A 14,714-nucleotide genomic window follows, 5' to 3' on the forward strand; every position below is an offset into this window, starting at 1 on the left:
CTCAACGAATCTTGCTGAGATTAGTCACAGAGTTTCTAAAGTATTTTAGTGTTTGCTCTCACATGAAACTGACCCCCCCCCCCCCCCCCACCACACACACACACACACACACACACAAAGAAAAAAGATAAGTATAAATCCAAAATTCTTCGAAACATAAATTTCATTGATTTTCCATTATCGACGAGTACAGGAAAATAAAAGTGAATGCGATTAGTATTGATTCAAAACCCCGAGCCATGTTGGACGAAATCGAAATAGTTAGCGTACGACTGGGAATTGCCCAAAGTGAAAGTAGGAATCATGGAATTGTGATTGAAAAATACACTTGAAGAAAATCTCTTCGTATGCCTAATGTAAGTATATCAAGTAAATAATTCTTCATAAACTAGCGCTCATTCTTTTAAATTGAAGATTTGCGATAGTTATGACATTGGGAATTTGTTATAATTATGGTTATACACTTAAACATGTTTACAGGTCAGCGCAATCTCTTAATTTAGCTAATGCCTACATGTATATCCTCAATTCTTATTATATCGCGGGTTCCATTGTATCGCGGTATATTTAAAAAATTCGGATACATAGCTCATATCCTTTATGTTGATGGACTATCTGTCTGAATGTTGACTTTTGTGATGATTAAAAAGTATGGAACATCCGTTGGAAAAAATTTTATTCAAATAAAACGTAATTTTACAGATTTCAATTCCCGTTTTTATTTTATTTAGACCATTGAATTTATAATCTGTAAAATCCATAATAAAGTCCATATTTTGAAAGTCTTAAGTTTGTATTATTGTTTAATTTTCATGTAGAATTACATTGTAAATTTAAAAATAAAAAATGAAGTCCATGTCAACTACAAGCTTCCATGTTTTCCCATACCGCGATACAATGAGACTCTCCAATTTAGGAGGTAATTAAGACTTCCTGTTTAAAAATAGACTACAAATTAAAATAATTTGACAATAAAAAGTTGGGGCATAGTCAGGTTTATGAATATCATTTAATGAAAGGTTAAAATAAAAATATGGAATTACACTTTTTATGCAAAAGAATTAAGTACCGCGATATAATGAGACACCAGTATATATCTTGAATTAGCTATATAGCTTTATTAAGCTATTCAGAATAGCTTGATAAAGCTATTTATATGCAGTATTTCACAAAAATGTTTTTGTAAGAAATAGACAAAATGTGGCAAGTATTTGACTTTTGATATCACTCTCTACCATCGGCTCATACATTTACCTCTGTTGTTGGCTCGCGTATATCACAGTGATAAGCACGAGAGATAGTGCGTTTCCTTTAATTCATTATATTTAATGTCTGGGGTAATGATAGTCCTTAAAGATAGATATTTACTAAATAGATATAAAACTAAAAGTTTAATTTGAAATAATCCTTGAAATGTTATGTTTTTAACATTATGTCAAAAATTGTGACGTGAGCCCATTGCAGAGGTGTCTGAGAGAAGAACGAACGACAACTCTGCATGGGAGATTGTTTTGATATGTGTACTACAATGTATAGACTATCAAAAAAGCAACCCAAATCAAAGATAGTTCTAACATTGCAGCTTTTGAATACTTTTAAGCGAAAGAGGTATTTCCATTATTTGGATAATTGTACACCACCTTCATTGCTTCACCAGGTTAAGAACAATCGCCCAAATAGGATATAATAACCCATCTGGGATATAATATCGGAAATGGGATATAAATTTACAGTGCAAAAAAATGATAATTTTTATTTTGGCTATAAATATCATAAATCTGCATCAAAATACTTTATAATGAATAACTTTTGGCAAGCAAGTTTTTCTGCAACCCTATGGGTTGTTAGATTGATCCCCAAGAAGTTTACGAACTTCGTAGGGATCAATCTCTTAAACAGAGGTCATACAGAAAAACTTGTTAACCAAAAGTTATCCCTTTATAAGTATCTTGATGCCGATTTATGGTATTTATAGCCAAGATAAAAATTTTCATTTTTTGCATTGTAAATTTACATGTATATCCCATTTGGGATATTATATCCCAAATGGGCTATTATATCCCATTTGGGTGATTGGTCCAAACCCGTTCACATTGTGCTGAATTATTACCAATCAGTTATCTTGTCGACCAGAATTGACCTCCTTTATAATTTCATTCAGGAAGTAACTGTGTGTTTCCACATCAATTGTTTATACATGTATAGCCTAAAAACTTTAAGAGCTCTCTCAAAGAGACACAATTTGATGAACAATTTATAACACATGTATTGTTTTCAGAAGAGTTCAAGGTTGAATACTATCATTACACGAAGGTGCAACTTTTTGTACATGTTTTTAAAAAAATAACACATTTAAGAAGAAAATGTGATAAAATAGCTAAATCAAGCTATTCAGAATAGCCTAATAAAGCTATAATTATATAGCTTATTCAAGCTATATAGCTTATTCAACATGATCAAGAGATTGTGCCTGACCTGGTTAAAGGGGCTCTAATGCATGCTTTAAAAAAAAAAAGCCTGCAATGATCTCGATGTATGCACAGTTTGTATCATATCATCATCAAAATGTGCTTTCTTATAAACATTTAGTTTTTTATCTTGCGAGCAAACTAGGTGATTATGGTGTTGTGATGAAAATGAAATTACTAGCATTTTATTATTGTAAAATAACAGCACATAAGACTGATCAAACTCACTTAAGTTTTTAGTTAAGAAAAGTTTCTTGTAGTGTCTTTTACAAGCAAAAATTGCTTGAATTGGCCCAAAATCAGGGAAATATGAGTGTGGATTTCTAAAACATTTCCAAACTTTGAAGTATGCATAAATGTAACCCTGATCACTTGATCTAACATCATGATCATTGATCACATATGTTTTGCAGAAGTGATACAGAAATGGCAATTTGCTTACATTTGGCATTGCAACAACAAGAGAGATGTCCATTCATGCGCAGTAGCATGATTCTTAATTAGTACAAGCATACTAAAAAATTTCCCCATCTGCTATACTTTCATACTTGCCGAGTATAATAATAGTTGCTGTCATGGTAGATTTTGCAAGAATATTGTCCAATAAATTGATTTCCTTTCAAATAATTTGTACTTTTCACAATTTATTTCTTGGGTATAAACCAATCTATATTTTGTTCAAACAGATGCCATTCCTCTGCAATACATGCAATGTCTCCCTGAATTCTCAAGAGCAGCTGGCCCAACACCAGTCTGGAAGTAAACATCTCAAGAAACTTAAAGCAGCAGGGATAGCTGCCACTGTAGTATCAAGTATGTAGTGATATTTATATTAGTATTCAGGATTTTCACACAACCTGAAAGGGAGTGTACTCTGCATGAAACCTCCGAGTATATGTTGAAAAAAATATTAACACAGTTAAGCCTTGGTATAACAGATACCAGTTGCAATAAATTTATAAAAACACTCATGTCTGATTGATTTATGGTAATTAATGTGTATTAGAATATTCTTAAAGCTTAATATATTAAAATTCTTTTATAGATACCTCTTGATAAACAAAAAGTTATTGATATTATCCAGTTCACAAACACTTTATTGCTCTGTTAATGCAGTATTTGTTTTTAAAATGATTTTATTAGACATCATATCAGGAAACAACTGTAGTTTGTATAAATAAATACTTAGCCCAAGAAAATCTTTTTCTGTATTTTTTTCTGACGTACTGTATTCACAATCCTTTTTTTAGCTCACCTGAGCTGAAAGCTCAAGTGAGCTTTTCTGATCACTCATTGTCCGTTGTCCGTCCGTCTGTAAACTTTTCACATTTTCAACTTCTTCTCAAGAACCACTGCGCCAATTTTAATCAAACTTGGTACAAAGCATACTTGGGTGAAGGGGAGTTTAAATTGTTAAAATGAAGTGCCAAGTCCCCTTCAAAGGGGAGATAAACAAGAAAATACAAAATTGGGTGGGGTCATTAAAAATCTTCTTCTCAAGAACCACTGGGCCAGAAAAGCTGAAACTTATATGGAAGCATCCTCGGGTAGTGTAGATTCTAAATTGTTCAAATCATGACCCCCGGGGGTAGGGCGGGGCCATAATAGGGAATCCAAGTTTTTCATTGAAATATATAGTAAAAATCTATTTCTCAAGAACCAATGAGCCAGAAAAGCTGAAACTTATGTGGAAGCATTCTGGGGTAGTGTAGATTCTAAATTGTTCAAATCATCACCCCCGGGGGTAGGGTGGGGCCACAATAGGGAATCCAATTTTTACATTGAAATATAGTAAAAATCTTCTTCTCAAGAACCATTGGGCCAGAAAGGCTGAAACTTATGTGGAAGCATTCTAGGGTAGTGTAGATTCTAAATTGTTCAAATCATGACCCCCGGGGGTAGGGCGGGGCCACAATAGGGAATCCAAGTTTTACATTGAAATATGTATTAAAAATCTTTAAAAATCTTCTCAGGAACATTGAGCCAGAAAAGCTGAAACTTATGTGGAAGCATCCTGGGGTCTTGTAGATTCTAATTGTTCAAATCATGACCCCAGGGGGAAGGGCGGGGCCACAATAAGTACTACAGGGGGGGGGGGGGGGAATCAGGTGAAAAACAGCAAGGCCAAAGCTACTTGTGTGAGCGTTGTGGCCCATGGGCCTCTTGTCTTTGTACAGCACATATTTTTTGTTTTATTTGGATGTAGGGCCAGGGTTTTCATCTTCAGCAACAACCACAGGGAAGAAAACATATGGAAACTTTGTGGCTTCTGATACCTTAATGCCCCTCACGGCTCAATTAATAACACCTCCCAAAAGTCTAGGTGTATCAACGACATCGGTAACAAATATTGAGGTTGTGCCCCCTCCACCACCACCACCACCACCACAACCCAAACAGGCAACAACACCTTTTATCAGTGCCACCTTAGTCAACAAAGTTAACCCCCCACCACCACCCCCTCCACAACCGACTGTGAAACAGCAACCACGAGCTCCTAGGGTCAATCCTGTTGTACAGGCTGTGGTTGATAATGCATTAGGTAGTTTTGAGCTTATTTTCTCAATAAGAAAATGTTTTAAGTTTATAAATTAATATTTCAAAGGGCTTCTAATATGGACAGCTTATTGTTTAAAATATTTTTATTCTTTTTGCTTTTTTTTTTTGAATATAGATATTTAACTTTAATATGATGTACTGTGCAATAAATTTAATATATTGTAGGCCTATATGTACATACATGTATGTATATATTCCCTTGCCCACATTGCTCCAATTCCTGATATTTTACATTTAGTCTAATTCAAATTTGTTTGCAAGGTACAATATTTGAAAGCTGGTATTGTGTAAGTGTGTTTAAGGAGTGTACATTAATTAATTTGTTGATGTACATGTAAATTGTTTGTTATCTACCATTTGACCTCCAAGTAGATTTGTAAAACATGGTCTGTTTATTTTTTCCAGATTTTCCTAGAAAATATTTGTGTGAATCCATAAATTTAAGGTATGGGGTCCTTGAGGGAGTCAAACTGTAAGGGAAGGATTTTTTTTAGATCAAGTTGCAGTTGTGATTTTGCAATTGTAATATGATCATAAAATTCTTCCACTAGATATTTCATATGACTTCATTTTACCTGTCATAAAAATGTAAACAAAGCAGTCAATTTAGATATTAAATGTCTTTTATGCATAGTGCTATGGGTTTTGAATACCTGGTATTACTTTTTCATAAATGTGTGTCTTGTCCATGTATTGTCTATCCATCCATCTATCTGTCCATTCCATTTTGCATTCCACTCAGTTTCGAAGATAATAGATGCATTGTATTTTCATAAAACACTTGATCACTGCATGGCTTCAATGTTTTTGAACTTGTTTATCTGCTGTACATAAAAAGAATGATCTGGGAACAATAAGAAACAAGCAAATTCAGAGAATTGAGTGGTCTTATTAGTTGAGGTGCAGTGATTTATGGCATATTGTAACTGTCTTGTCTGTCCATCATGCAATGAAATAATTAATGATTTTGAGGCAATATATGTTCTGGTACAGTTGGGTCTACTGGTTCAGACCAAAGAAACAAGGTACATTTCAAATCATATTGGAATATAAATGTACCATTGAAAAAAGGTATTCACTGTCATATGGACATATTTCCAAATTTATCATTGGGGTATATTTTTGAAATAAAATAATTAGAAATTAAAGCAACATACAAAAACCATAAATTTAATTAAAATTGTTTTCAAAATGTGTATATATATATATATATATATATATATATATATATATATATATATATATATATATATATATATATATATATATATATATATATATATATATATATATAATATGTGTATGTCAAAATGCCTTAGCCTGGTCCTACCTTGACAGACTTTTTTATGCTTGAGTAAGATGAAGTCATAGAGATCAATAGAATTCAGTTTGAACTCAACAGGATTCCAAATATTTGAGCAGATAACTGTATGATACTGACCCAGAAAATTAAAAAAAAAAATCATACAGTTCTGCTCAAATAACAGAGATGGTATATACACTTTAATTTGTTGTGTCATCAAAATTTATGCTTCAGATAAATAAATGTCCAGTTATAGTGATACCAAACATAGGAAATAGGTCTTTAAAAAAGAGATTTTTATTTATCATTCAGGCAAACTACCACTGAAGAGAAAGGCATATGATGGACACTGTGAGATATGTAAAGTGATTTACACATCAGAAAGCCATGAAAAACAACATCTGATGGGAAGTAAACATGCCAAGAAAGCCAAAATTGCTGCAGCAGCTCAGGGTATCTTAACATTAATTTTCTAAGTGACTTGCACAAATGATGATTATTTAAGGCAGCTAGGGCTGTTTTCTCTTAAAGAAAAATATCCCTACATTTCTTTAGATGTCTTTAAGCTCCTTTCATGCAATGAATTTTGACACCATAACAGAGAATACCAAGTTACGTGGAAATTCTATTTTAGATCAAATCTGACTAGAGTATTAATATAATACTAGCCTCTTGGTAAATGTTTGAATGTACAGTTGAACTTTATGTCTTGAGCAACTTTTCTTTTTCCAAATACATGTAGTAGGAATATCTTGGAGTCAATGATCCAGATTTTATTATGACTTTGAAATTAAATATAATTTTAACATCTCGAGCTATCAGATATGAGGAATTTTTTTTGAAAACCATTTCCATTTTTAGCTCACCTGAGCTGAAAGCTGAAGTGAGCTTTTCTGATCACCCGTTGTCCGTCATCCGTCCTTTCACCTGTAAACTTTTCACATTTTCAACTTCTTCTCAAGAACCACTGGGCCAATTTTAACCAAACTTGGTACAAAGTATCCTTGGGTGAAGGGGAGTTTAAATTGTGAAAATAAAGGGCCAAGTCCCCTTACAAGGGGAGATAATCAAGAAAAGACAAAAATAGGGTGGGGTCATTAAAAAATCTTCTTCTCAAGAACCACTGGGCCAAAAAAGCGGAAACTTATGTGGAAGCATCCTGGGATAGTGTAGATTTTAAATTGTAAAAATCATGACCCCAGGGGGTAGGGCGGGGCCACAATAGGGAATCCAAGTTTTACATTGAAATATTTAGGAAAAATCTTTCAAAATCTTCTTCTCAAGAACCACTGGGCAAGAAAAGATGAAACTTATGTGGAAGCATCCTGGGATAGTGTAGATTCTAAATTGTTAAAATCATCACCCCAGGGGGCAGGGTGGGGCCACAATAGGGAATCCAAGTTTTACATTGAAATATATAAGAAAAATCTTTAAAAATCTTCTTCTCAAGAACCACTGGGCCAGAAAAGCTGAAACTGAAGTGGAAACATCCTGGGAAAGTGTAGATTCTAAATTGTTAAAAACATCACCCCCGGGGGTAGGGCGGGGCCACAAAAGGGAATCCAAATTTTACATTGAAATATATAGGAAAAATCTTTAAAAATCTTCTTCTGAAGAACTACTGGGCAAGAAAAACTGAAACTTAAGTGGAAGCATCCTGGGATAATGTAGATTCTAAATTGTTCAAATCATCACCCCTGGGGGCAGGGTGGGGCCACAATAGGGAATCCAAGTTTTACATTGAAATATATAGGAAAATTCTTTAAAAATCTTCTTCTCAAGAAAAACTGGGACAGAAAAACTGAAACTTATGTGGAAGTATCCTGGGGTAGTGTAGATTCTAAATTGTTAAAATCATGACCCCCGGGGGTAGGGCGGGGCCACAATAGGGAATCCAAGTTTTACATTGAAATATGTAAGAAAAATCTTTAAAAATCTTCTTCTCAAGAAAAACTGGGACAGAAAAACTGAAACTTATGCGGAAGTATCCTGGGGTGGTGTAGATTCTAAATTGTTAAAATTATGACCACCGGGGGTAGGGCGGGGCCACAATAGGGAATCCAAGTTTTACATTGAAATATGTAAGAAAAATCTTTAAAAATCTTCTTCTCAAGAACAACAAGGCCAGAAAAACTGAAAGTTATGTGGAAGCATTCTGGTGTAGTGTAAATAATCTTTAAAAATCTTCTCAAGAAAAACTGGGCCAGAAAAACTGAAACTTATGTGGAAGTATCCAGGGGTAGTGTAGATTCTAAATTGTTAAAATCATGACCCCCGGGGGTAGGGCAGGGCCACAATAGGGAATCCAAGTTTTACATTGAAATATGTAAGAAAAATCTTTAAAAATCTTCTTCTTAAGAACAACAAGGCCAGAAAAACTGAAACTTATGCAGAAGCATCCTGGTGTAGTGTAGATTCTAAATTGTTAAAATCATGGCCCCTGGGGGTAGGGCAGGGCCACAATAAGTATTACAAGGGGGGAAATCTTGTAAAGAACGGCATGGCCAAAGTTACTCAGGTGAGCGATGTGGCCCATGGGCCTCTTGTTTCAAGATGGTAAGGTTTGACTTTTAATTGTAACCTTACTAGGTATAATGACTGAATCTAAAAAAAAAATTTTGTGGGTTTATATTTATGGATCCTTCTAATTTAATTTTGTAGGAAATATCCCGTTGGCAGCTTTTACTGGGTTTAACTGTACGTATTGTAATGTGGTCCTGAATTCACTGGAACAACTGACAGCTCATAGAGAAGGTATTGTATGTCATCAAAGTATCAGGATTAAAAACAATACAGAATAATGAAATACATGTATCTTGTACATTTTTCTTGTGCTAAAAAGTTTTAACATGTTTCAAGTGCCTCAGTGATCTTCTAAAATTAAATGAAATTCTGGATTATTACCCTTGAAATATTGACAAAAAGGCTCGGAGACAAAATTGGTTTGTTAAGCATTCTGTTTATTGATGTATTATTTATTAAAATGAGCTGCTTGACTTATTGGAATTGAAACATTATTATAACATTAGGGAATTATTCTTATTCCAGTGATATTTATGATGATTTTCAAAGTAGAGTACAAATTTTATTTATAGGATTTTAGGGAATGTAAGACTCAATGAGAATAATTTTTCTGCATTTCAGGACAAAAACATAAACAGACAGTGTTAAAATTACAAAAACAAGGAAAAGTCCAAGAAGAATGTAAAGATGTTACAGTTGTTAAAGTGTAACAGTTACTGTAATGTTTTACTTTACTAGATGTGTTTAAGTGTAACAGTTACTGCAATATGTTTACTTTACTATATGTAAAAGTGTAACAATTACTGTAATAGTTTACTTTACTATGTGTGCAGTATTTAGGACATTTTACTGAATATGACTCCTTTGGTATCAATAGTTAGCAAGATGTTAATATGTGTTTGTTATGATTGTAATCATTTATGTGCTTAGTATAAATGAAATATTCATGGAAAATAAATTTATGACGATGACTTGATTTGATCAAGAATTTCTAAGAAAATTAAAGTTTGTTTTTTTTATAAAATATGTGTAGTTTCTTTTCTTTTCATTTTATTTTGGATTTATGAAAAGGACAAAAATATTCAACTTTAATTTCCAACTTGACTTTTCACAAGTTTATTTAGACACATTTTATGGGCTTCTTTTATGTATGATATCTCCGTATTAGTGTCATATTTATTTTTTGCATTACCCTCTCCATTTTCTAAAAGAAAACTCAAAAAGTGATAGATCATACATTTCTTAACCATATCTTATACATATATTTATGATTAAAACAAGAGGCCCAAGGGCCTTAACAGTCACCTGAGTATAATACAACAATTTAGAGGATCAATAGAGTATAAAATAAACTGATAGATGAAGCTTTTGCCCAAAAGCAAGAGAAATAGGATGATTAGGATCAATGAAATAATTAATCTAGTATTCAGTAACATTATTTATAAATTTAGTTCTAATCTGTCCCCCATTTATCACTAATCGCCATGCAGACTATTAACAAAGTATTAGTGCTTCTGTACTATTTTTAACCCCATATCATAACTTCTCATATCAGTCTCTCTTGGTCTTTGAAGAACAATTAATAAGATAAGTTACTTTTGACTCATTTTTATTTATCTACCTGATCATTAAAACTAGCTATAAGAGTACTTTTTGCATTATACAATAAAAAAAATTGCATAATTCACTTATTCTATTAACCTTTCAAATATATTATTTACAGTGATTAATTTATCAAATGATGGCAAAGGGGAATAATTTCTATCAGTAGAATAAAAATTAATAGAGCCCTGGCCAGGACCAGAACACGACCAAATGGTCCAAATGTTCAAAAATCTGGTAAAAATACCCTTTGTTTAGTAAAACTTTTACACTGTTTATACCTCTGATATGCAGAGAAGATTTTCAAAGAAATAATGCATTTTCACTACAGATTCAACACAGTCCTACCCTAACACCAACACCAGAACCCAAGAAACACCAGAAACCCTGACCCTGGCACCACAAGTTTTAAAATCCTTTTAACGAGGTTCGCTCCTTAGCTTTTGAGCAGATTTATATCTTAACCTATATTTTAAAAATTCTGCATAATGTTGTAATTCTTGCAATAAAATTGGATTCTACAATGCCAATTACACTATATTCAGTTAAAACTCCATGATTAAATTCCATACCAAAAGCATTATGTGAGGAACTATATTTTTGGCGGAAGGTTTTTTTTAGAAGAAAATTATCATTTTTTCTCTTTCGAAGTATTTAAAGTATGTTAAGTTTGGATTCCTATTTTTACATGCAGTCTACACACAGAGTTATTTTGTGCAGTGAACTGTTTTATACTTGTCCTAAATTATATACGAAATAAACTGTCATGAATTCTATCATCATATTTGATAAATATAGCAAATATATTGTGAAAATTAAGAAAAAAATATCCCTATTTTAAGCTTAAAATTAGCACTATTAAAGTAATATCTAAAAATTAACATCACAGACCCCCACTTTTTATTTTCTTTTCTGAATATATAAGATACTTTTAACCATTCTTCTTAAATTCAGTGAAATGTCATTACTTTCAAATGATTTTTTTTTTGCTTGTTAAAGTTCTAATGCCAGAAAAATGAAATTTTTTTAGTGCAAAAAGGTCAAATAATTGAACATGCGGAGTAATTTGAAAAAAAATTTCATTGTCACAAATTTTAATGTGTCTATTCAAGATGAAATAGGACTGTGTTTGTTCCCATAATTTATTTGAATAAAAAATATTGGAGGAAAACTTTAAAATTGATTTATGTGTAAGACATATTTACAGTGCAAAAAGGTCAAACTAAATGCTCTGTAGCGCCAAAAGAAGCGCATTGACCCCCAATTTTTGTTTTGATTTTTAATTAAGCTATGGGTATAAATTCTAAAAATATACTTGATAAAAAATTCTCATTACTTTTGATGGCAGGATCCAACCTCCTTAAGGATCACCCTTGCTCATCATAACTATGCACTTTGTTTATCTGCTCAACACTAAAGAGCAGACTGAATTATTCAATAGAATCATTGCATTTTCACTATATTATCAATAAAGCCCCACCCTTTCACCAGAACATCTGACCCAGGGGCCATGAAACTCACAATTCTGCAAGAAACACTCTTGATCATCATAACTATATACACATAGTTTCTTTGCTTTATAACCAGGAGCAGAAAAGAATATTTTGAAAGAAATAATGCTTTTCACTTTAAAATCAAGACCTCCCCCCTTTCACCAGAACCCCCATCTCTGGGGCCATGAATTTCACAATTTTGGAAGAGGCATCCTTGCTTAACATAATCATGCACTTGGATTATTTAAATAATACCCAGTAGCAGAGAAGATTTTCCAACTATTAATGCATTTTCACTATATAATCAATAGAGCCCTGCCCTAACTCCAGAACCCCAACCCAGGGGCCATGAATTTCAAAATTTTGGAAGATGCACCCTTGCTCATCTTCACTTTATACTTAGTTAGTCTGTTTAAAACCCAGGAGCAGAGAAAAAGATTTTCCGACAATTAATGCATTTTCACCATATAATCAATAAAGCCCCACTCTTAACACCAGAACCCCTGACCCAGGGGCCATGAATTTCAAAATTTTGGAAGAGGCACCCTTGCTCATCATAACTATACACTTAGTTAGTCTGTTTAAAACCCAGGAGCAGAATAGAAGACTTTCCAACAATAAATGCATTTTTACTAAATAATCAATAGAGCCCTGTCCTAACACCAGAACCCCTGACCCAGGGGCCATGAATTTCACAATTTTGAAACAGGGACCCTTGCTTGTCATAACTATGTACTTCAGTCTGTTTAATACCCAGTAGCAGAGATTTTCCAACAATTAATGCATTTTCACTATATAATCGTTAGAGCCCTGCCCTAACACCTGAATCCCTAACCCAGGGGCCATAAATTTCAACATTTTGGAAGAGGCACCCTTGCTCATCATAACTATATATATATATATACTATAGTTAGTTAGTCTGTTTAAAAGTCAGGACCAGAGAACAAAATTTTCCAACAATTAATGCATTTTCACTAAATAATCATTAGAGCCCAGCCCTTACACCAGAACCCCTTACCCAGGGGCCATGAAAATCACAATTTTGGTAGGCGACTCAATGCTTATTACAATCATGCTAACAATTTGACTGCTCAAAATCCAGGAGTGAAGAAGATTTTTTAAAGATTGCATTAATTTTGGTGGTGTTGGCCCCACCCCTCTGGCCCCAGGGGGGGCAGGGACCACCAAATTCAAAATTTTTGTTCCCGTTCACCAATAGAAGCTATATGCTAATTTTGGCTGAAATTAGTTCAGCGGTTCCAGAGAAGAAGCTGAAATCTTCAAATGTCAACTCACAACAACTGTCACACTACACACAATGACAACAGACAAAAACAGATAGCAATAGGTCATCTGAGTGACTCATGTGACTTAAACATATAATGATGTAATGTCCACTGTAGTTCAATGCACTTCAAGGTTAGCACAATTGCTAGATCACCGATACACATCTATTTAAGATTTTTTAGAAAAGCAACTTCAAACTGAGTTATATAATATGTTTCACCTTTCCTGGTAATAAAATTCTCAAAAAAGGGAAGAGAAATTGTGAACATTCTTCTTGATTTTTGGCAGCATCCTACTTTCAAGCTTGGTACCCAAAGAAAACCCAAATATCAAAGTTCAGATTACAACCAAATGTCTTACAACCTATTGAGTATTTTGTCAACAGAAAACAAAAACAGGGAAAATGCATTATTAATTCTTTACTTTTACAAATAAATATATAACAATAAAAAAAATTCAACCTACAGATAAAGCTGCACAGTTACAAAAAGATCTCCCTCTAGTCACAGATAAAAAAGATTCTTCCTTCTTTCTGTGCTAAACACTGAATTACCTCCCTTACAATGGGTAGAAAGCACTTGGAATTTCTGTCCTGAAACATGAATCTTGATAAACTTGTACATGTTACTGAGATCCTAGCTTCTACATCACAGGTTTGTTTTTATTACAGAGAGCTTGATAATTCTACCAAAGCAGCAGAATCAAGCAAATGGCATACTTGATTCTGATGATATGGCGTGCCTGGGTAACACTGGGGTTGACCAATGACACACTTGATCAATTGATTGTAAAAGTACTAGTATTCCAAACGCATCAAGCCGGGTGACCCAATTGAGCAGAAAATTTTGATAGGCTTAGGCAGCTTCAACATGGCATCCTTGAAGATATTAATATTGAAAGGTGTGAAGCTTTTGATTGAGCTTCTCTGGCAAAATGAACACAATTCTGTAAGTGCAGTCCTTTTTTATGTTAGGTAATGTTTTACAATATTTCCATTACTACATTAGCCAGGTCACTTAATTCTAAGCTCGTAGATGTGTTTTCCGGGCTTAGTTTGGTTTGGTCTATCAGAATCAAGTATGCTAGATAAGAAATGCAAAGAAAATTCTTTTAATTACATGTATATAGCCACAGTGCACCAATTATCATCAATATGAAGTATTGATTTTGAAATAAATCTTGAGAAAGTGAAATCTATAAAGAATATACATGTATGTTACAATTAATAACATATACATTGTATATCTATCCATATTTACACTACCTTGTTGTAATACAGTATGACCAAGAATTACATCTTTGTTTTAAATTCAACATCGGTATTAAATTTATGACATGAACAAATAAATTCTCTATCCTTACAATAAAACTCAAATACTGAATTAAATATTCTGAAATATAAATAATATCGAACAGGTACATAAAATTTGCATTTGAATCACCTTTTAAACACAACCAGCTTTCACAGCAACAAAATAA

At 33.2% G+C, this 14,714-nt stretch overlaps 1 protein-coding gene across 2 annotated transcripts; it reads left to right on the top strand.

The window, feature by feature from the left end:
• The first annotated feature begins 282 nt into the window (after positions 1-282).
• On the top strand, positions 283-9,839 carry LOC133187451 (zinc finger protein 385A-like). Of its 2 annotated transcripts, XR_009721199.1 has the most exons (7): positions 283-356; positions 3,155-3,281; positions 4,675-5,010; positions 6,643-6,783; positions 8,992-9,084; positions 9,475-9,644; positions 9,687-9,839. XR_009721199.1 is itself a non-coding variant. In XM_061322836.1 (6 exons), exons 1-6 carry the CDS (start codon positions 348-350, stop codon positions 9,561-9,563), a joined length of 795 nt encoding a protein of 264 aa, XP_061178820.1. In that variant the 5' UTR covers positions 283-347; the 3' UTR covers positions 9,564-9,839. The 2 variants fall into 2 exon arrangements, 1 of the variants encoding a protein (XP_061178820.1); XM_061322836.1 differs by having other exon boundaries at positions 9,475-9,839.
• Positions 9,840-14,714: the final 4,875 nt, after the last annotated feature.

Source organism: Saccostrea echinata, unplaced genomic scaffold (genome assembly GCF_033153115.1).
Source record: "Saccostrea echinata isolate AGI-Se365-2 ecotype Australia unplaced genomic scaffold, CSIRO_AGI_Sech_v1 ptg000001l, whole genome shotgun sequence".
In the NCBI taxonomy this organism is placed as follows: Eukaryota; Metazoa; Mollusca; class Bivalvia; order Ostreida; family Ostreidae; genus Saccostrea; species Saccostrea echinata.